Consider the following 23,310-nt stretch of genomic DNA (forward strand, 5'->3'; position numbering starts at 1 on the left):
GAAGAAGACACACACATATATATACACCTGTGAACACACCAAAATACTGGCTGACAGGATTCAGTCCAGTCTCCGAAGGCTTGGCAGAGAAGAAATAATCCAACATTTTAACAACCCAAATTATGCCACGAAAACACGCAGAGGTATCTGCGGGTCTGTCCCAGAATGTCAGCAAATCTGAATCCAGCAGAAACGTTTTTGGCGTTATCTAAAGACGGAGGCAGAGCAACACAACTCCTCCACCAAAGAAAATAAGAAAGCTGACAAATGAAATAATAGCAGCTTATAGGGGGCTTGTATTTTAGCAAAGGCTGGCTGTTCATATAAGAAATAAGGCATTTACTGTCAGGTCATGCAACACTGCACAGTGCTGTGCACGTTTTCTGCTGTGTGCACAGGCACAGAGAGCATTACACAACAGAAAATGGAAATTGAAGCACATAACTTGTTTTATGCAACTGTGCGTTCGTTAGTGCCTCATATGGGTTAATAAATGAATTTTCAACAGGCGCAATCAATGAATTACAACCCCACTGGAGTTAAACCCAGCATGACGTACGTGAAGGTCTGAAGCAGCTGAACCAAAGGGAAGCAGAGTGGGACAGACGTCGACTGACGAAGAAAGCGCCGTTTATGTTATCGTAAACTGATGAGATCTGCGGCTGTCTCGGGTCATGAATGAGCCGTTAACAGGCCCGGATTAGTCTGATCATTTACAGAAAGCTCTGAGTTGGTGTTTAGTTGCTTATTTAGCCAACAAATGTTACTTTTTAAGGCTTTAATGTTTTTTTTAAATGTTTTACTGCGTAGGAGCTGCTTCGCTTACGCATAACAGTCGCAGATGAGTATTTTCTGATTTAATCATGAACTGCTCAAAGAACGTCGTCTTTGACGTATTTGGAAAGCTGACATTCAAACTATTTCATTTTTAGATTTCAACCACATGTATATTTTAAACAGCCATCCATCCATTTTCTATACCCGCTTAATCCGTTGGTCGGGGCGCGGGGGGGCTGGAGCTTCCCAGAGGCAGGGTACATCCTGGACAGGTCGCCAGTCCATCACAGGGCCACACAGAGGCAAACAACCACTCACACTCACTCCTAAGGACAATTTTAGAGTCCCCAGTTAATCTAACATGCATGTTTTTGGACGGTGGGAGGAAGCCGGAGTAACCGGAGAGAACCCACGCATACAGGGGGAGAACATGCAGACTCCACACTGAAAGGCCCCAGCCGGGAGTTGGACCTGGAAGCCTCGCGCTGTGAGGTGACGGTGCAAAGCACCACACCACCGTGCAGCCCCCATCTTAAACAATAAATCAATAAAGGAAAGGAAAACTGTAAAGTAAAGGAAAAGAAAAAGTTGGATCTCTTTGGCAACACCTCTGCTGTGTTGTCTAACAAACTGGTTGCATCGGCTCCACTGCCGGCTGACTTTAATTCTCCCACTAATTCCCAGTGCGACCTCTGAAGAAATGACAAGTTGAAGAAGCATCCTTTCACCCTCGCACAAAGTTTACAACACTGAACACGAGGCCAGCATGACGTAAATCCAATTTCTGTTTCTAATCTATCAATTTAAATCATTTTTAAAGGAATAAAATGAACCGCCTCCATGACTAGTGCAACGCAAAAATCTTGACTCAGAAACAGGCATTCAGGACCCGTCTAATGCAAGTTCCCCATTTCCAAGTTTGGTCTTTTAGTTACTGTCGTCAGTGATGCATCAACAAGACAGTGAATACAACAAGCCATAAAGACTCTTTAATGCGTGTTACTCAGGGTTATGTCAACAATAGGTTAATATCTGTTGTCATTAAACTGAAGCGGTGCTGATGTTCTTCCTCTGGCATCAGAAAACAAGCTGCTTTACCATCTGAAGCTGCCTACATGTACACGTGTCTTAAATCTCATCAGGACTTTATTTGGGTACGAGACACATGTGGTTTATTGGGTTTTAGACCAGCAGACTAATATTTGAAGTTAACACGGTCTGGAAGCTGCACCAAGTTTGACACTGGGCCGCTTTGCTGTTTTTTAACAGTCATTTTAAGGAACCAACCAGCAAGTTGCTGGTGATAACTCCCCCCACAAGGATAATGATCATGATTAAAAAGGCCAGCCCACGCCATAGAACCAGCTCTTTAACTGATAACACAGCTCCCACTGTGGTAGTGGTGAATTCTCTTTGGCCTGGACCACAGACGTCTGGATCTGCACCGCCCTCCTCAGCATTCTTGGACTCAATAGCCATGTCACGGGTTCGGTTCTGATTTGGTTCTAAGGTTTTGAGATAGTTTGACAAAAACTAGTTAGCAAAGCTCAACATTATAACATAAGCTTCAGTTTTCCTTAAAAGCTGCCTGTTTTTTACCTGATTGTTCCAACTCAAACGTCTCTTTTTCCTCTGTGATGCGGACCCCCGCTCTCACAAGAGCCTGATCAGAAACACGAGAGAGTTTAAGAATCATAACCTAGAGTGAGTTTTAACTTCAGATACAGTGAAAAATAATGTACACCCTCTTTCAAGTCTAGGATTTTTTTGTATCAGGACATCATGAAAAATTATTTTGTCTTTACAAGGTCTTAAAACGACCCTCAGATGAACAACATGGTATATATTACACTGTGTCATTGTCAATTTTACTCTTCTCTCCAGCGTTGCTTCAGCTCATTGAGGTTTGCAGCATTGGTTTCTGCACAGCTCTCTTAAGGTCCCACCACAGCATCTCAGTCAGGCTGAGGTCTGGACTCTGACTGGACCATTGCAACACCTTGATTCTTTTCTTTTTCACACATTCTGCTGTAGATCTGCTGCTGTGTTTGGGATCTTTGTCCTGTTGATGAGCCAGTTTCAGCCCAGCTTTAGCTGTGGGACAGATGGCCTCACATCTGACTCTAGAATACTTTGGTATCCAGAGGAGTTCATGGTGGACTCAATGACTGCAAGGTGCCCAGGTCCTGTGGCTGCAGAACCAGCCCAGATCATCAGCCCTCCACCACCGTGCTTGACAGCTGGTATGAGGTGTTTGTGCTGATATGCTGTGTTTGGTTTCCTCCAAACGTGCTGCTGTTGTGCATTATGACCAAACATCTCCACTTTGCTCTGGTCTGTCCAAAGGACATTGTTCCAGAAGTCTTGAGCTTTGTTCAGATGCAGTTTTGCAAACCTAAGCTGTGCTGCCATGTTCTTTTTAGAGAGAAGAGGCTTTCTCCTGCAGCCCTTCCAAACAAGCCATCCTTGTTCAGTCTTTTTCTAACTGTGCTGTCATGACCTTTAACCTTTAACATGCTAACTGAGGCCTGTAGAGTCTGAGATGTAGCTCTGGGCTTTTTCTCCTTGGGGTGAACTTGCTGGGACGTCCACTCCTGGGAAGATTGACATCTGTCCTGAATGTTTTCAACTTGTGAATAATCTTTCTCTCTGTAGAACGATGGACTCCAAATAGATTGGAAATGACCTTATAACACTGATAACTAATGATAACTAGCTGTGGAAGGCTATGCTTAGTTTTCCACACAGTGTGTGACATAGTAAAATATGCCATGTGTTGCTGTTCAACTAAGGTTGTATTTACCAACGTTTAAGGCTTGATAAGGACCACGTGATTTGTTTTAAACAGGGTGTATTCTCTTCTTTATGAATGTATGTATGAGGATGAAGTAAAGAGATGCATTTTGACCGAGGTGATATAGCTACTAACCTCTTCTGAGGCCTTTTTCCAGTCTAGTTTGCACAAAAATATGATAAACAACATAGTTTGCAGTGACATGCCACTGGTGAGTCCTGTCCAAAGTCCTGTAACCAATATAGGAGATTTTATTTAGTTGTCTTGTATTACAGTGAACTGGATTGTAATTGACTTGAATCAGATTGTATCTTTGAAGTGTCTCGAGGTGACGAGAGCAGTAAATTAACAGTATTTGGACTTACCTACAATCCCCATGTTTGCGCCAAACATGAGGTACACACCAAGGGGAAACCCAACAAGGTAAAATCCCACAAAATTACAAACAGCCCCAATTAGCTGTTTTCCTGCTCCTCTGAGAACGCTTGCTATCACTCCCTGAAAGTATGAAAGGAGAATATGGTCAAATGACATTCTGTGTATGGAAACCTGTCTTTATAGATTTGGTACAACACTTTGACAGATTACTGCTCACCCCTGTGGCATCACAGATGTGCAAGAAACCAAATATAAGCATGACATCTCCGACCCTCAGAATAATGGCTCTAAAAAGACGCCGAAACATGTTGTTTTTTGTTGACACACAATGACCACTGCAAATCATTCCTGAAATGAAACTTTAAGCGTCACAAGAAGATTATTCAGTTCTTCAGTGAGGTAAATGCCTTATAAATGATTTTCTAGTCAAACGGTAGAGTACCATCACTCGCATGTGACCAGAATATTGTGATCTTTATGACAGATTGTGTTTGTTGAGCACGACTTTGGTACCAACTTGGAAGAGTCACATACAATGAAGTGACAGACCTGTAAAACATAACTGAGACTCATTAAAAAGTCACAGATTAATGTTTGTGAGTCAGCTCCGTAGTTCATTTATGGCCGTGATTGGAGTCGTGAAACCAATCCCGTTCAGTCGCACGCAATAAACTTAAATGTTTCTGCTGAAAAGCAGAAGTTATTGTTTCTGTGAGTGGACTTACTGCTCAGAGGTGAAAATGTATCCGATGACATTTCTGCCGATGCCGATACAAACTCCAACAAAGCAGGCGACTGTGACTGTGAACGTAAAACAGCACGTTGTCAATAAAGTTGAACAAATTCAAACAACAAAGAGCAAATACTCTTTACTACTTTAGTCTAATTTGTCAAAGATACACCAATCAGCCACAACATTAAATTCACTAACAGGCCAAGAGAATGAAAGAATCTTATTACGAAGCAGTTTTAGGGTTCTTCTATGGTAGCAGCTTCCTGCAGCAAAAAAAAAACAAACTGGCATCCTGCGAGAACAAGCTGTTTAACTGTCTTCCAAATTTTCCAGATCCAATAAAACTGAGAATCACCACAACCCACCGGACCCAAGCAATCCCCTGCCAAATACTTGGTGCCCAAGAGATCTTGTGCCTATGCCCCAAAAGGGACAAAGCTGGTTTGATTGGCACATAAAAGCTTTTGAAGCTGTGGCTAATCGGTCCACATAAAAATCATTGTCAATGCTTCCAGGTTCTCACGACTGCATTATAGCAAACAACATGGACCATCTTGTACTGTACACACTGGTTCTTACATGCACAGATGATGGGGATCTTGCCAGAAAGTTTGGCCTGCTCTGTGTTTCCAGCACCAAGAGCATTCCCGACCCGCACAGTGGCAGCAACAGAAAACCCGAGAGGGAACTGTGGGAGAGGAATGCATGACAGACACGTTGTTGATGAGGAAGTATGGCACCAGATCTTACTAGCAGCAGGTTGCTATGGAAGAAGCTAGCCAGGCTCAAGGCATAAGTAACACAACCTGCTTTTTCTAACTACTGCTACAAACTACTCCATAAACTGCCCACGTTTTTGGGCAGATTAAACTTAGCCCATCAGGATTACATGATAGTGCATAAAGCAGGTTTTCTGGAGTGTTGGATTACAGGTTGATGACTTATTTTCTTAGCCTTCCACACATAATTCAGCTTTTTTCAGGAAATCCAGGAAAGTTATTTCAAAAGACATGTTTTAGTTCTAAAATCTTTTGTTTTTGACAAGGGTTTCTGTATTTGTTTTGTGTCCATGTTTGATACTGGCCTGGGCATAACATTACTAGAAAAGCTGATTTCACATATTCAATCAAGACTTAAGAAACTATAGCGGTGGGTTTTCTGCTTATGAGGAATGTCAAGGATTTATTATGAGAGCTGGATGAGGTGCTGCACATCAGCCCTGTAGACAGATGTTCCCTATGGGTATTCTCATGTAAAGAGCCTCTGTAAACCAAAAAGTAGTTATTTATTATAAGACTAAATGTTAACCTCACACTTGCTGATGGTCAGTTAATCAAGTCCATTTGATTAGCAGCACCCGACTAAGGGTTTTCACACACTGGCTCAACATTTTTGCTCATCCCAGCTTGTATTCACTCAATTTTAAGACCTGTTAAAGTCTAAAATACATGACCACATTACAGAGAAACCTATTGTTTAAGAGTACAAATGATTTTATAAAACTAGCTTTGAAAAGTTAATAATTGCTGCCCAAACACAATATTAATATTTCTATTATAAGACAGGATAAGTCAAAAGGAGTTACCGTGTACAACACAATGTTCAGTTGGTAGGCTATGGACTGAGCACCCAGCTCAATCTCACTAATCACACTCGCCAGGAATCCTCCCATTTCAAATAGCCACCATGGCAGGCAAATCATGAGCGTACTGGGAATGGCCAGCTTCATGAAGAGACCCCACTCCTGCAGACAGTCAAGTGACCAACCTGTGGGTTAAAGGAAGGTGTAACAAAAAACAGTGACACCCAGGAATCAACAACGTATGTGGATAATAAAGCAGAATGAAAGGATGAGGATTTCTGACCTCCCCACGTGGCTTTGTGCAGACCCCTCCAGCAGATGTAGCCGTGTAACAACAAAACCAGCAGGTACTGCGAGATGGCATTGGCTGCTGCAGATCCACTTCAGTAACACCATGAGGACAGCAAAAAAAATGACTATTTAAACATTTTAGAATCATGACTGGCGTTATTGTACAGTAACAATGTAGAATTTAAAACTGCGTCTTTAATTTTGTTGTTATATTTTTACTTCAGAAGGTTGAATTAGAGAATCTATTAATAAAAACAACAAGTTATAATCCCCAATGTGCAAAATACCATTAGTGGCAAATACCAGCATGGATTTGATCATTGAATTTTAGCCCAACTGCTCTTTATTGTGCTCCACTGACAAAAGTTGTTAATAATAAGCCATTTCTAATAAATAATTCCACTTCTGTCCTCAACTGACAGCTCCAGCATCTTTTAAGGTTTTCTTTCATGCATCGATGAGCTGATTCAGCACACCTTTAAATCTTCTTGTTGCCTAAAATGTCCTCAATGTATATGGTGTAAAAGTGATCTCCGAGTCTGGTCCTCGGTAAGATAAAGGGACCTCAACAAAGCTCTGGGGAAGAGTTATAGTTCAGGATGGCAGTGCCACTAACCAAACTCTTTCTTGGGTTTGTTTTGACCAACTTTGTTGAGACATGTGGTGAAATTATGCAAATGTGAGAGACTGTCATGTAGATGAGTAACAGAGAGGTCTAGACTGAGTTTTGACCAGTTTAGCAGCAGTGTTTTCTGTAGAAGAGAATAAATTATCCTGACCTTCTACATATAATTAACTGGATTACACAGTGAAGAAAAGGGGAGAACCCAAAAAGAAGAAGGGCCTGTTTCTGTTTTTTTATTTCTTCTCTTCCCTCTTTAAAGTTCATGTGTCGGACATGTTTTTTTTAAGGAATAAATACAACAAACTTTGGCATTTATTAACCTTGGGAGGGCATTAAGAAATAAGGGAAGAGGTGGTCACAATCTGATGAAGAAAAGAGGCAGGTGGAGTGGTGCTTTATGCACACACTGTAAACCAGCATTTAGCTCTGGGAGGGTGAACGAGTTTAAGAGTTAAAAATCAGCAAACAATTGGGGTCATATTTGCAGTGGCTGAATGTTACATTTGCTAATTCAAGCTGAAGTATCAAATTCGAATCTGTTGCAGAAGTAAGTGCCTTTTTCCTCTTTGTTATTAAGCTAAACCAATTATAAAACTTGTGTTCATCATCTCATTACTCGTGAGAGCATGTGCAGGAGATCAGATTTTATTAGTTATTCCAACAGGGTGTGCTTAAAAACACAATCTTTTGGTTTGCTTGTAGGGTCTCTGGGATCCTCATCAGTGTAAATCAAACAGAATGTGACATCAGCTCCACTGCTTATATTAATCATGTTTAAAGACGTGGAAAGTGAAAATAAATGTGTTTTGAGTTTGTAGGACTAAAGAAGAAAGTGTTATTAACCAGGCAGCCAAATTTGAATGATTAAAAATAACGATAAGTTTATGAAATAGGCGTCTAAAATCAGGTAAAAATGAGCAGTACTGCTCCAGTGTGGGAGTGTGGGGGCGTGTCCGCTGGAGGTGCTGGAACCACGCCCAAGTGCGGGAGGGGGGGGGTTCACCTCCGTGTAACGGATGCAAGAGTTAACTACAGCATAGTGACCAGCCCTACATGTTTGAGCTGTCTGAGCCAGACAATGAAAATGCACAACCTCGTGCCTCACAGTCTGCAACAGAATGCCAACGTATTTCTCCCATTTATGCAAGTCAGCAATATGTGTACGAGCACATAATGCCGGTGGCGGTGATGATGGCACCTGCTGCTGGCGGGACGAGAGGACGTAAGCCGGAGAGGGAGACGGTCGGTACGGCCCCCCTGACCAGCCTCAACGGGCTGTTCAGGAATCCAGACTTTAGTTGGTGACACTATCGGGGGTAAAGTGGGCACTGCAGAGACGGGCGGCGGTGGTGGTGATTATTAATGTTCCACAGTAGCTCCTAAAAAAATCAATCCTCCGTTTCTTGATGCCGCTGTCAGTTGGAAATTTAAATAAAGTAATGGAGCCACTACCCTGGACACTGTGGCATCCAGGGAATATGCACGAACGAGGAGAGTTGGTTACAGTTGTTAGCCAGCTGGCTCAGACTACCGTGCTATGCTATGCTATCCGAGACTCGGGATCGAGCGGGAAAACCACAGAGGCTAATGCGCTGAATGTATTTATACTGCAGCAGCAGCAAGGGCGGGTTTATGCTAAACGTAAGGCGGCGGCGGATTTCAGGCACGCCCATTAAATCCTGACAGAAATGTTGAAACACAGTTTGTGAAGCCTGGCTCCACAATTCCAATCTAAATGGTTGAAATGCTTCATACACATTGTTGAGAAATACATTTATGACCCATTTAATGTGTTTTTAACAGAAAATGACTGAATTCAGTCTTGAAGTGGTATTTTTACTGTGAGGTTAAGATGAGACTGTCAGGAATTTATCATTCAAATCAGTTTTTTCATCTTGAAGTGGGTAAGTGGGATGTTTTTGACATTTTGGAAATGCTTATCACAAGTGGAGGGGGTCACCAAACTGGGATTCTTCTCCGATTTTCTCTACCAAGAAAATCCAAAAACTGTTTAAATACTTCACTCTGGAGTCTGACGATGGTCAGGCAGATCAAAGTAAAGGACTGAAATTAAACTTTTTGTTTATGTGAAACGCAGACAGTAAATACAAATTTCATCTTTGAATTGTGATGCTATAGAAACTCACGCCACACCCAGCTCCAGATGATAGAGGAAGATGTAGTTGATGATTGCATTGAGGACATTCCCAGCTGTTCCAGTTATAACCTGAGGCCACATTATTCCCTGTAATCACCAGCACAACTAAACGTCTATCTTAGTGTTGACTTAAATAACTATGTTAGAGCATTTATTAAATTCCATGCAAATAATTTTGTTTCGAGGCACCGCACCTGGTTTTGTAGATACTTCCCTTGAAGCTGGTACATGAAAGCAGCCTGACGGTTTAAAAAAAAAACAAAGCTGAGGACAATTCAAATATTAATGAATCAGCTTCTAATATCTATAGGCCTCTCTTGTTTGAGGTTCCTCTATAACTACAATACACAGAACCCTCTGAAGGTTTCCCAAAATCAGGACATTATAAAAAAATAAAAAAAACATTCAGGTTTTATCAGGTTTTAAAATTAAATAAACAGAGAGCAACAACACATGACATATTACACGGTTGCATTATTTACTTAACAAGAACTAAGCTTGTGAAAAACATTTTATTAACTGATCATCAGCAGGTCTGAGCACCTCTATAAAAGCAGAAGTTGTGTCAGTTTGCTGCTCTGCAGCATTCAGGTGTGTGTTAACACGATGCCAAGGAGGAAAGACATCAGCAACGAGCTTAGAGAAGCTGCCCATCAATCTGGGAAGGGTTATAAGGCCATTTCTAAACTATCTGGAGTCCATCATTCTACAGAGAGAAAGATTATTCACAAGTGGAAAACATTCAGGACAGCTGTCAATCTTCCCAGGAGTGGACGTCCCAGCAAGTTCACCCCAAGGTGAAGAAGCCCAGAGCTACATCTCAGACTCTACAGGCCTCAGTTAGCATGTTAAAGGTTAAAGGTCATGACAGCACAGTTAGAAAAAGACTGAACAAGGATGGCTTGTTTGGAAGGGCTGCAGGAGAAAGCCTCTTCTCTCTAAAAAGAACATGGCAGCACAGCTTAGGTTTGCAAAGCTGCATCTGAACAAAGCTCAAGACTTCTGGAACAATGTCCTTTGGACAGACCAGAGCAAAGTGGAGATGTTTGGTCCTAATGCACAGCAGCACGTTTGGAGGAAACCAAACACAGCATATCAGCACAAACACCTCATACCAGCTGTCAAGCACGGTGGTGGAGGGCTGATGATCTGGGCTGGTTCTGCAGCCACAGGACCTGGGCACCTTGCAGTCATTGAGTCCACCATGAACTCCTCTGGATACCAAAGTATTCTAGAGTCAAATGTGAGGCCATCTGTCCCACAGCTAAAGCTGGGCTGAAACTGGCTCATCAACAGGACAAAGATCCCAAACACAGCAGCAGATCTACAGCAGAATGTGTGAAAAAGAAAAGAATCAAGGTGTTGCAATGGTCCAGTCAGAGTCCAGACCTCAGCCTGACTGAAATGCTGTGGTGGGACCTTAAGAGAGCTGTGCAGAAACCAATGCTGCAAACCTCAAAGAGCTGAAGCAGCGCTGGAGAGAAGAGTGCCGAGATTCCTCCACAACCACATGAGAGAGACTGATAACGTTACACAGGAAACCATTACTGCAGCTCACTGCTGCTGAAGGGGCTTCTACAGGTTACTGGTTTTTTGGGTGCATCAGATAAATAACATGGTGTAATATTGCATGTGTTGTTGTTCATCTGAGGTTGTATCGACCAAGTGTTAAAACCTTGTAAGGCCCTGATAATTCTTTCTTTTATTTGTTCATACATCGAACCTAAGAAATAGTTTTCCCATGACTGTGTGATAGAGCCGCAGCGCTACACAGGAGACTTTACGGATATCATCCAACATTCACCGATCAGGTGTCTCAGTGCTTTGATTCGCAGGCTCGTGAGAGAAAGCAGAATAAATTAACTCACCGGGAGTGCAGGCATGAAGATCTTCACGTACAGCTGGGAAAGACTTTACAGCAGCAAGACAAACAGACATTGCTCATGAGAAGGACCATATACGGTTAACAATGGATCTGTAAAATCCTCTTTTTAAATCTTAAAGACCTGGCAACCTCTGGGCTCTGTTTGATAGCAAGTAGGATGGACTCAGTGTTGATGAGGACGGCCCAGCAGGGGAAACAGGCCAGCAGCAGGATCAGAACCCCCCTCTGGAGAATCACACCCACACGCATCAAGTTACCGCTCCCAAAGGTCTGCGTGAAACAGATCAAACAGACAGAGAAAGCTCGATGAAAGGGCTTAATTCTGATCTGTTTACAGAACAAGCTCGGCCGAGGACTCTACCTGAGATATGAGGGTATCACAAGTAGTCGACAAACCTGTGCCGATGGAAATACCAGCGACGTTGACCACCTGCCAGAGGAGAGCAAAATTCAGCAATCACATTATGAATATTTTAAAAGCTAAAAGAAAGTTGACGGAGGGCATCGGCAGATTCAAGCATGCCTCCTCACCGCAGCTGCGAGCGATACTCCTGCAAGCTCGGTTTTCCCCAGGTGGCCGCAGAACACCACGCTGATCATACTGATCATGAACACCATCAGCTGAGAGATGAACTGAAAACACAACATCAGACACAACACCCTCCTGATATGAATATGAAAGCAAATGAGCCCATGTTGACACAGAATCTGAGACAAAGGCTATAAACGTCAACTGTAGCGTTTGTGAAATCCCGATGGAGAGGCCTCTCAGTGTACTCCTCCTCCACCTTTGGCTTTAAAAACTGAAACATAACCTTTCGAGCTATTATATAACTTAACATGCGAAATAAATTCAACACAGAATTTCAAAAACTGAGATTTCTACATGTAAAAAGGAGAAATGTAACATTAATTCCGGATGTATCATCATCAACACACTTATTTTTATAAATTGTGAATAAGAAATGGTTTTCTGTGTAAATGTAAAGAAAATGAAATCATGCTGAGTCAGCATTTTCATTTGGGCCATTCATTTAAATTCAATTCAGTTTATTTATATAGCGCCAAAGTACAGCAAATGTCATCTGAAGGCACTTAAATAACATGGTCCAATTCGAGCCAATCCAATGAAATCCAATTCAGCCATTCAGTATATAGATATGTGTGATAATGCAGAGTCACAGCAATAAGTCTTGAGCCACCTATCAATTCTTTAAACATTATCAAGAAAACAGGAAATAAGAGCAGCAAGTCACTGAAATTCAGAATATCAGGTATATAAAGTCTGTACTATTTTAACAAGCATGACAGCTCAAAAGCTGGTCTCAGCTCCCTTATTCTCTCACACAGCCTGAACCCTCTTAGATAACCTTTGTGTCATTGCTTTAAGTAGTCTTCAGGAATAGCTCTATAGTAAGAATGGCTCCTTGCCCATTTTCCTCAAATTCTTAAGGACGCACCGCACATCAGGCTGAAATATTTCAGGTTTTTGGCTCACAGCTCATCAGGAATTCCTTCGTTGCTGCAAAAATACTATTTTCTGTCTGTTAAACTGTGTTATCTTTGTTGATGTGATGATATTAAATTGGTTCTTTGCTGAGTTGTCTCTTATGTGGAGACACAACACCGGTTCATCCCTTGAGTAATGGGTCTTCTTTTAATGCCTAAATTATTCACAAGTGAGTCTTAAGTGGCTTAACGAACAAACTAGTGTAACGTCTGATACTTACCAACTGTGTTGGGAGTTTGGGGCAGTGTGACCCGATAAGAGATACACGTAGTCAAACATAAAACATTTGGAAAATAACAAATTCCTCAGTTCGTGTGTCCAGGGGAGGCTCAACAGATAAGTATACATTATATTCTGACTATGTGTCTGTTGATGGGAACGTGCAGCATCTTCAGGGTTACCAAATATGGGAAGGTTACCTTTGAAGATCTCTCCAGATTTGATGCATCATTCTGTAATTCTGATACGGACCTGGTTGGCAATAAAAGGTTTCAGTCTGTGTTCTTCCTGTGTCGTCTACACATCGGCTGTTTGAAGGAGACCATCCCCAATGCACCACACAAACAAACAAAAAACATATCCCACAACAAGAACAGGACTGAAAATGTGAAAAAGAGAACTGTATAGCCTACCTTTGTGGATAAATAACAACAAAAATATGCATTGAATTCACAAGAGACAAACTCAGAATGATTAAAAATATATCTTAATTGCGGAATTTGTGGTTGTCAGTCAGTGTATAATTTTCATTCATTTTATTTTATTTTGGTTCATTAGTTGTTGTTTTTTTTATCTAAATCTAAATGTGAAGATTACGGTGATTTTGTAACATTAAACGGTTACATTTTTTTGTTGCTCAAAATATACATCAGAAACAGCAACGTGTGACACCCACTGGCACGAGAATTAATGAGCTTTTCATTTTTTTCGCGTTTTATGCTACATGGGCAGATTAATTTGCTTTCACCGCTAACTAGGCTGATGAACCAGTCTGCTTCACATGTGGCGAGAAACTGGTAAATAACAAAGGCAACCGTTGAAAGACATTTCCAGAAGAAACTCACAGACTTAGCTGAAAAATGTCCGGATTTAAAGCTGCAGAGCGGAACTTCTGTCGCCCCCTAGAGGATTTCTGCGTTATTACAACAATGCGGCCGGCACCTCAATATGACGTAACGCCCGGTGTAACCCGCCCCTCCCCTCTCGGTACCCTTCACATGTGGTGAACACCAGGATGCTAACAATACATTCATAGCACCATTTCCAAGAAAACAAAGTACTCGGTCCAGTACATGTAACAGCAACACATCCTGCTCCTAATGAGCAGCTTATCCAGCAGTATCAGGGCAACATGGTGTCGGACCTCAGTCCAATCTCCTCCTTCAGGGCTCTCCATAGAGGAAAAGCAACACCAAAGCAAATAATGGTTAGTCTTCTCCTTTTGACTCTCTCTCTCTTCGCCAACAGAACTTCTGGCGAACGGTAAGGCCTTTTCTTTTTGGTGCATCTACTTCTGAACCTCTCGGTCGCTTCTTCGGGTCCTCCACCATGTTGCTTCTAGCAGCGCTCTCCTCCCCCCTCCCTTCTAGTTGTCAGGTAACACAGAGTAGAATGCGTCATTTCCTGTGAGCCAGCGCGGGAATGTCGCCCCACCACAAAATACAAAAAGAACAAATACTGAAAAATACTGCGAGCTGTTCGAGGAACCGAATCAGCGTTGTATCATCTCCTCTTGTAGTGGCTTGGATGAAACGGATTTTTATAGACATGTAGAAGTTATGCACTGCAGCTTTAAATTCGGCTTTTTATTTAGTCTTTTATTTATTTTATTTGAAAGGAACATTCAACTCAGTGTCTGTTTTTAAAAAAAATTATGATTATAGCCACATGGTATAAAGGTAAAAAACGACATATGCAGTGTTATCTTCATTTTAGATGTCAAAGGGGTTTTGTGGCTCCTGGTGGGTTTTTTCTGTGGGAAACGGGTCCAAATGGCTCTCTGAGTGTCGAAGTTTTGCCGAGCCCTGGGACATTTCAGTGCACATTTTTACAACTAAAAAAAACGACGCAGCACATTTTGCAACCCTTTCAGTGACACTTTGTAACCATATGGCAACGGTATCCGTCCCGTTATCCTTCCTACGAGTTATAACAGCAACCCCGCACCCCACAGTATATTAAATAGTTACTGCCCACCCGTGAAACAAGTGATTCCTTCTCACCACTGGTCCTGCGAGTTTAATGAGCTGTACCAGCTCATCCCGGTATTCCGACCGGACACAACTTCGGACGAAGCTCTGAGCAGAGGAAGAAGCGCCAGCCAAGACTCCGTCAGCCCCCTCTTTGGATCTTCTGTCCGCAGCGGGACTATCCATAACCAGCGAGTGTGGTGCTTTAAAAAGAGGTGATCCTGACAGCCCCTTCCCTCCCTCCTCTGACCCCACTAATAATAACTATCGCCCGCTGCCACAGAAATGGTCAAACAAACCTGATATTCTGAAGGGACCCGATGAATCCTGTGCTGTATCCTAACTAACGGGCACTGTACAATTAGACATTAATGTGTTATCACCAAGTTCCTTCGGGATCAATAAACTATTTTTCTAACGGTCTAAACCAGGTTTCCAACAACACGAGTGCGTGTGCCCATCTTCCACCCCTTTAACTGAAATGACGACACGCACACGTGGAAGTCACAAGCTCAAGCCCCAAATTTAAACCAGAAGAGCAGACGCTGCTCCAAAAGGATCTTTGAAACGGTTCTTAGCAGGTTGGACAACCACATGCAGATGGTTCACACTTCAGGGTTTGTTTGTATATATCTTTATATATATCTTATATATTTCCTCTCAAAATGGACTACAGGTCACCTGCGGCAGGTCAGTCAAGCACCTGACTCTTTTGTTGTTGATCTTTCTTTTTTTTTTTTTATTAACAAAACCTCTCCTAAAAGATAGTAAAATGCTGCTCCAAAACCTATTCATATCTTTCAGTGTTAGCGACGCCTTGAAAGGTGTGTTTTATTTGATTAATTTCTATTCATTTTGGCCCCGTCCATTGTAGCTTTGTAAAATATTTGAAATATCCCATGAGGAACTGGATTTGGACTGTATTCCTCTGTGGAGTTATTATCAGTTTGAACAGACAAAAAAGAGGGGATTTTGTCTGTAAACACAGAACAGTTGCTTTTTACCAGAAGATCAGGTTGGGTGTCTGTTATATAAATTAAGAAGCTGAGTTTTGAGCCTTTGCACCACGGCACAGTATTGTTGTTCACCTCAGTCCATCTGAAATGAGTTTGGGTGCAGAGAAGACGGCACGATGGAGTCTGTATTAACATTTCTGAGCGGTTCCTTAGCACAGGACACCATTTTCACTGAATCGTTTTCATGCAGAACTCCCTGAGAGCCTTGTTCCATGCATAGATTTCTGCAAATTCTCACAATCTTTTAATTGTTTTTGTACCACAAACAAAGAGATTCCCAAATGCATTAAAACAAACTACATGAGCTATTTGTCCTCACTGTCTTTCAGATAATCTTCTTTCCTATCTTTACTTAAAAAAGACACAGTTTGTCAGTGATGCTGCTTATGTTACGGACCTGTTTCCATTTTTCCCAGATAGTTGTGGTCACTTCAAACATTAGTCAAACTCAAAATAAGCAAATATCTTACAAAGGAAATAATAAAAAGGTCAATCCTAACATTTACTATTTTATCTTTGTACTTTTTTCAAAGTAAATGAGGATTTATTCCTCCTGCAGGCTGTTGCCAGTAGATAACACATAACCACTGAAACCGAGTCATATATAAAACATAATACACAAATTATAATTAGTGTAAAGAGCTACAATAAGTAATTATCACAAGATGAATGATGTGGGGACTTATATTTGGACACCTTCCACATCAGACCTTTCCTTTTAATGTGAAATCATACAAGAAGCTGTTTTTCAACAGCTGGATCAGTTCTTTCCACACAGCCATGCCCAATCAGGGCTCCGTTCACACCACAGCACTGACACTGTAATAAATTACATCCAAATAATCACAGACAACAATGTTTCCATTTTACTGGATCATGGTGCAGCATTTGACACGTTCAACCACAACATGTGAATCTTACTTAAAAATTAGAGACAATTTTGTGTCTGTACACATCTGAGCAGATGGAGATGACATGGAAATTTCCCCATGGTTAAATTCTGGAGCCTGTTTTATTCACATGTCTCAGATTATGCAAAGCAGCAAAAATGTTACCGCAGGTCTACAGAACCACATTGGGAGGGGATCCCGACCTCTTACAAACACTTATTAAGTGCATCGAACAAATGAACAACTGGATGTTTCAGAGTTTCATTCAGTCAAAAAACTGGGATCTCTGGTGCCAAGAAAAAAGGTTAAAATCTGCTCAACTTCAGTCTGTAATATTAAAAACTAAAAAGCAAAATCAAAGGGGCTGAGGTCTGCTATGATTGGCCACAGCCCCCCTGCAACCTTCAATTAGCTTAAGGGGGTCGATGGATCTTAGTATAAAGCCACTGATGATGATAAAATACCCAGAGGAACAGTTCAGTATTATGACCACATGATGGCAATATCAGACAAGTCAACATCCTTAATTTAGATGTCCAATACTATGTTCTGAAAATAAGAGATGAGTGTTTCTGCTTAGTCTCCAGAGGGTGAATGATGAATGCAAATAAGCTGAATAAATAAGAGAAACCTTCTCAGAAAAGCACCACTGTTTTACAGTGCAGAACGGTTGGTTAAATTAGAAGAATTGCTGTGATAAAATGCATTTCCTCTTGCAAAGTCTTATAAGGAACACAATGAAACCATGAATTTACTTTCACTACAAATCAGCTTATGTAAGTAGGTTCTGGTTCTGTCCTATTCCAACACAGCCTGAACCCTCTGAAACAAGCTTTCTGTCATTTCTTTAAGGAGTCTTCAGGAATAGTTCTCCAGGCTTCTTGAAGGACATCCCAAAGCTCCTCTTTGGATGTTGGCTGCCTTTTCTCCCTGTTTCCCTTCCTTAAGAACGGCTTCTTGACAGCCACCCTTCCATGGAGACCATTTCTGATGAGGCTTGGGCCAACAGTAGATGGATCAGCTGAAGGTCCAGATGCATCTCTCAGGTCCTGTCAGGTCTTTGCTGGATTTTTTCCTCTTTCTTAAGGACATCACTTTCAGATCCTGTTAATCTGCTGTAGATAGTTTTTTAGGCCTGACACTTCTTCTTTTGTCCTCCACTTGTCCTATTTACTATTTAATTTTTAAGTATGCTGTAAACCATGCTGAGACACGCCAAGCCTTCAGCTAATAGCTCTTTGGGAATCATCTTGTTGAAGCAAAAGTAAAACTAAAATACTATTTCATGTTGGTCAAATTGTGTCTTTGTGGCAGGCTGCGAGTAATAAAATGCACAAATATAAGATTTAAAATGGATTATCTGCAAAATTGTGTGTGTAGACATTTCAATAGTTCATCTCTCGAGTTAGGTGGGTTTTTTTATATAGATGCTTAAATGGTTGAAACAGTTCCTCTGAAAATGGTACAAGGACTGTTGTGAAAATGAGTGAAAAAAAGCCATCATAAACTTGAAATACAGTCAGAAAGTCTGGAAAACCATTGCTTAAAACCACTTAAGAAAATCACAAGAAAGTCTGGCTGCTTGGAGGCAAAATATTAAGAAATGTTGCATATTCATGACCAAAATGTCCACCAACCAATGGGAATAGTCCTGAAACGGAGTTTTTTGCGGTGATATTAGCTAAATTCAAACTTTTTACCTTGTTAACTCGTAGTGCTTCCCCCTGAAGCCACAAAAAATCAATAAATGTTGTTACCCCATTTCGTGTCCTATACATCTTAATAAATCCCGATGTAAAAGTGATGTCCCGTGGGTTAATGTCGCCTGTACATGCTCCTCCGTCCTGTCCTCCTAACGTGTGCTGGCCCCCACCTCTTCCTCCCTCCAGCGGAGAGGAAGAGCACAGACAGTGAACAACAAGCCGAGGGGAGGAAGACAGATAACTGCATAGGTGGGTGTTTTCTCTGTCCTCGCTGTGGGTACCTTCGCTCCGCCGTGAACTGTTTCTTTCCCCATCTTTTTAAGTGATTCGCTCGACAGCACCGAGGTGTTTTTTGACGTTTCATCCCAACTCTTCATCCCGCCTGCGGGTCGAGCTTCGGGTTGTGTCAGCGCAGCACCAGCGGCAGCAGCAAGTCGGCTAGGCCCGAAGCCACAAACACTTATGGACTTTGAAAAACAAACCTAACAATCTCCAGAATTGGTAATGGCTTCTCTTTTGGTGTTTTGTGCTCGGTACAGCTGGATTTGAATTGTTGGAGGCGGAAAGAGAGGCGGCTTGTAATTTGGTGAACTTGATTGTTGTAACCGCAGCGCTAGCAAGCTAGCAACGTAGCACAAGCTAATTTGGCTAGCACCGATGTATTCCAGCCGTTAATGGATAAGTTGGGGGAAAAGTTCAACTAAACTTATACACGAAGGTAAAAGTGGTTGATATAAAGACAGATCGAAATATAAATGTAAGGTTAATTAGCTAACGTGAGAGTTTGTTATTAAGAATGTGTGATTTTTGTGTTGCTGGGACGTATAAAACACTAAACCTCAGGTCCTCTTTGCTGTATTTGAACGGACTTTTCCGCCCATTTTCCCCAACGTGACGCCTCCTCTGGACAGGTGAGCGTACACGGAAGTCACCGGACACCCCAACGCGCTAGTAACCGTAAAGTTGGAAGTCAAAGTCCAGTTTCTGCTTATCAATTTCCTATTACGCGTTTTACCTGTAACGCCCACTCCCCGTGGACCTGCACGAAGCTTTCAGGTGACAATTCTCTCATTGTGCGCTTTCTTTCTTTCTTTTTTCTTTTTTTGATTTATGTTTAATTGCTGATTGGGGCCTGTGTGTTCAAAGTTTAGTGTGAAATCTCAGTGCATATCTTTTCAGCAGCTGTCTTTTGATGTGGTTTGTGTGGTGGAGGAGGGAGTTGGTGTGTAGTGGAGCAAAAACCTGTTGTGTGGGTATGGACACATGGGGTGTGGTAAGGTAACAGGCGTGTTTGTTGCTTCATTATTCAGCCCCTTGTGTTGAGGCTTACTTTCAGGCAGACACCTTCTCAGCTTACAGTTTTTCAGTGTGAACAGAGGCTGATTACTCAGAGGGATGTGGATGGATATACTTAAGGAAATCACCCTGTGATTAAGCGTGCCCCTTTGATTTAGCAGTTTTGGTCTTCTAAAGTTTCTGTCTGATGTTTAAAAACCCAGTGGAGACCAGTTTTCTCTGTAGTACCTGAGTTGTTTAATTTGGTTGCCTCAATCAGCTGATCAGAGCAGCATGGACATGCCTGGCATATTCTCCCGTTGTACCCTGTGGGCATGTCTACTCTGACCTGCTGGGACAGAGATGGAAGAGATTGCGGACGAGTTTGGACAAGCTGGTTACTCAGAAATGTTCTCTCTTTTAAAATTAAACGAGGAGGGGCAAAAAATACACAATTCAGACATTTCTTTTGCTTTTTAGAGTTTGTCCTGAGCCATTTTGTCTGTGGAGACTGAAGTCTTGCTTCCCAGCCAGTTGTTTTAACCAGGGCTATCATTTGTGAGCCTCTGTAATGATGGGCTTTCAGAGCACACCATGGGTGTGTCCCTCTGACACACAGAGGCTGGTGTTTTCTGGTACTCGCTCCTCCTCTCCATCTGTTGTCTTCTCCCTTTATTTATCTTTCATCTCTATTACCTTCGGTGTGTTTTTACTGGAATATTGACGACAACATTTGGCTCTGTGTGCCGAACGTGTGGTAATGTACACAGAGTGAAATCAAAAGTGCACAGATTGGTGAGGCGATGAAGTGGAACCTTGCTGGTTAATTTCTTGGAAACGTTGAGTGTTGGTTTGCTCTTTTCTGAGCCAGACTACAGCTGTTAAACCCTCTGACTGAGCAATGATCACACTGCTTGCAATTAAATTGAAATAAATGAGTAACTTTTTAGCCATTTCAGCCAATTTTTATTCATTTATTGAACAGGAATTCTGGTCAGATTTTTAAATGTGTTTGGAAATGTTTCGCATATCCCCGACTTGCTGTTTTGTGATAGTCATAATATCAAAGTTATGATCAACTTCGACGGCTTAATCAAATTGGGTAAATGCTTACAGCTGGGTGACTTTGTTTCATTTGATCTGTTATCATTGGTCATTTAGAAATGTGAAACTAGCAGGATATGAGGCATTCATTCAGTCTAGCATCTCATCTGTCTAATCAAACACAGAACAATTAAACATTTATCTTTGACCTGAAGAGACTCTCATTATGTCTTACGCTTAATGTTGAACTATCGCTAGTCATTTTATGTGAATGCGGCTCATTGAACTGCATTCACAGCTGCCATTTGCAACTTTATTAATCATTGTTGATAGATGTTTTAATATCACCAGTTGGCATTTAGAAACCCCATTGCGACTGCTATTTATAAATGCCATTTGACACTTTAAATGCCGTTTGCAACAGGACCGGCGTGATCACAGATTGAGTTGGAGCTGAAAGAAGATGCAATCTGTGGGGGAGATTGTGGTCCTATTAGAATTCAGAAATCACAAGAGGAAGGTGGAAACTACACCCAGTGTTGTAGTTTACTGAGATTTTATTGAGCTGTAGTGACGTGGCTTGTGGTGGAAAACCAAACTGGCTCTTAGAAGGTCCTGATGTTGGATCAACTCTTAACCACATATGGGGGGAAAATGGCATCTTTGGTCATGACTACTCCTTACTCTTTTGTGTTAACTGATGGCAGACTGGTTGCTACAATGACTCTTTATTCCCAGTTATTTTGAGAGCTTAAACTCTCACTAAATCTGTCTGCGACTAACTTGAACCAGACAATGATCAATCGTGTTGAATTATTGGAAGTCAGTGAATGACAGTGTACACAACAGCAGCACGGTTAACAGAAAGCCAGTTGTAGTTAGCTTAGCTCCTTTTGTTGAATTTATGCTTAGTTGCACGCTGCTTATGGCCCCCAGCATTAGATACTTGGAGCGTGGGCTCTCATTGCAGTGGGTATACTAGAAAAAAACCCATGCAATTTAGTTGTATGATAATTGTTATGGTGTACTCAGAAAACCAGCTGTTCATGTATCCATCTGCTGTAAAAATTAGGAAGGAAGTTGAGCTAAACTTAGATCCACACAGAAATTACTGTTTTTCTTTACAAGCCATTAAAACCTGAATTAGGGAAATAATATATATGTATATTGCTGGCCTAAAATTCCAGCAAATGCGCTGCATGATATCAACAGACCTTCCAGCTCGAGGGATCTGTGCATTTGGCTAATTATATTGGCCCAAAGTTACAATTCAGATGCCCTCCCTTTAAATGAGGCTGCACATTTCCGTTCTCACCAAGAATAGTAAGCTTGTGTTGTCTAGATCAGGCAGCTGGCCTTGGATAAGTCCCTGAAAAGTCTGTGTGAGTGAATGTGAGTTTAGGTATGCGTGTGTGAATATGCAATTTCGCTTCAGCTACCACACTGTGGGCCACATGGGAAGGGTGTGTGTGGGTGGGTTTTATGTCAGGATGGTAAAGGTGGGACTTGTTGGATTTGGGCCACGGCTAACACAGGCCAAATCTCTGTGTGACCATTCAAATGAGGCCTAGTCAGCAGAGTTATTGGCCAAGCCACAGCAGCATTTTACCATAACCGTGGAACTGGATGCATGTTGGTCTGCCACAACCATCAGGGATAAAATCACTGAAATAGTGATGGCATGTGACAATGAGAGAATACAATGCAACCACAGCTCTGATCTCTGAATGATGGATGAACAATCTATTCAGTGTAAACTCACTGTTGGCTCAGGGTAGTAAATGACTTAGTGGTGTAATTCCAGGGCTATCCCATTAGCAGCGACGTTTGAGATTTGCTGCTAATGGCCTTACAATAGAGTAATGACTAATTCTCAGGCTCTAAGTGGCTTTTGCCACTTAAAGCTTCCACAAGGAACTGCACCCAGGACTTAAGTAGCTGTAAACATTGTTAAATCTGGTCTTTTCCATCAAAGCATGGGAGATTGTCCACTTTTATTACTCAGAAAAAAGAAGTTTGTTTTTGGCAGAGCAACAAGGAACATCTGAGGCTTTGGTATGTACACTTATCTGATAAGTGGTGCTGATATTTTTTTGATAATTTGATGGCTGTTACGGCCAACCTTCATGACAATCAGCGAGTTTCTCTTTGTGTTGAGTTTCTGCTGCGGGCAGCTTTGCACTCGGATTCAGAGGCTCACTTTAGCTAACTTTAACTCCGTATTATCCACTTAAAGAAAGCAGCGACTCCCAGATTCTGATTGAATGAGAGAAACTCACTGTGCCAACTCTCCCTTTCCAGGATTCAAGCGTTTGTCTTGAAGAAAAACATGATGTGAGGGACAAATGAGAGCAGCACAATGGAAGACTGACAGGTTCCCTTATTAGGACAGCTTCCAACAGCTGAGACAGGATATGACACGTTAAATCTCACCATGGAATGTATGACAATGGTGGTATG

General features: G+C 41.8%; 2 protein-coding genes across 8 annotated transcripts in view; one reads left to right on the forward strand and one right to left on the reverse strand.

Moving 5' to 3' along the window:
- ctnnd1 (catenin (cadherin-associated protein), delta 1) overlaps nt 1–23,310 on the forward strand; it is a 250,087-nt gene that overhangs the window by 206,655 nt on the left and 20,122 nt on the right. The window contains exon 1 of one of the 7 annotated variants that reach the window (XM_072384213.1): nt 18,692–18,780. The exons of 1 other annotated variant lie outside the window; for it this stretch is intronic. The gene's annotated coding sequence lies outside the window, so the exon portion shown is untranslated. Of the gene's footprint in view, nt 1–18,691; nt 19,033–19,353; nt 19,588–23,310 lie in introns of those variants that run through there. 5 more of the 7 variants (XM_072384214.1, XM_072384207.1, XM_072384212.1 and 2 more) reach the window with 5 other exon arrangements.
- On the reverse strand, nt 1,299–15,143 carry LOC140305363 (multidrug and toxin extrusion protein 1-like). Its single transcript, XM_072384205.1, has 16 exons — nt 14,956–15,143; nt 11,755–11,856; nt 11,585–11,653; nt 11,345–11,493; nt 11,207–11,249; nt 9,533–9,577; nt 9,328–9,425; nt 6,548–6,645; nt 6,268–6,449; nt 5,262–5,370; nt 4,675–4,750; nt 4,167–4,236; nt 3,937–4,069; nt 3,707–3,801; nt 2,377–2,440; nt 1,299–2,282 (listed from the first exon to the last, which is right to left on the reverse strand). The coding sequence occupies exons 1-16, from the start codon at nt 15,106–15,108 to the stop codon at nt 2,047–2,049; spliced, it is 1,722 nt and encodes a 573-aa protein (XP_072240306.1). The 5' UTR covers nt 15,109–15,143; the 3' UTR covers nt 1,299–2,046.

This window comes from Leuresthes tenuis, unplaced genomic scaffold (assembly GCF_036924035.1).
Source record: "Leuresthes tenuis unplaced genomic scaffold, fLeuTen1.0.hap1 SCAF_4, whole genome shotgun sequence".
Lineage (NCBI taxonomy): Eukaryota > Metazoa > Chordata > Actinopteri > Atheriniformes > Atherinopsidae > Leuresthes > Leuresthes tenuis.

Excerpts from the sequence above, each read along its gene's own strand:
- LOC140305363 (XM_072384205.1), bottom strand. The coding sequence starts at position 15,108 with ATGGATAGTCCCGCTGCGGACAGAAGATCCAAAGAGGGGGCTGACGGA. Across the intron at positions 4,070-4,166 it reads ACATCTGTGATGCCACAGGG|GGAGTGATAGCAAGCGTTCT; the intron begins GTGAGCAGTAAT and ends TCATACTTTCAG. Across the intron at positions 2,441-3,706 it reads GGAAAAAGGCCTCAGAAGAG|GCTCTTGTGAGAGCGGGGGT; the intron begins GTTAGTAGCTAT and ends GTTTCTGATCAG.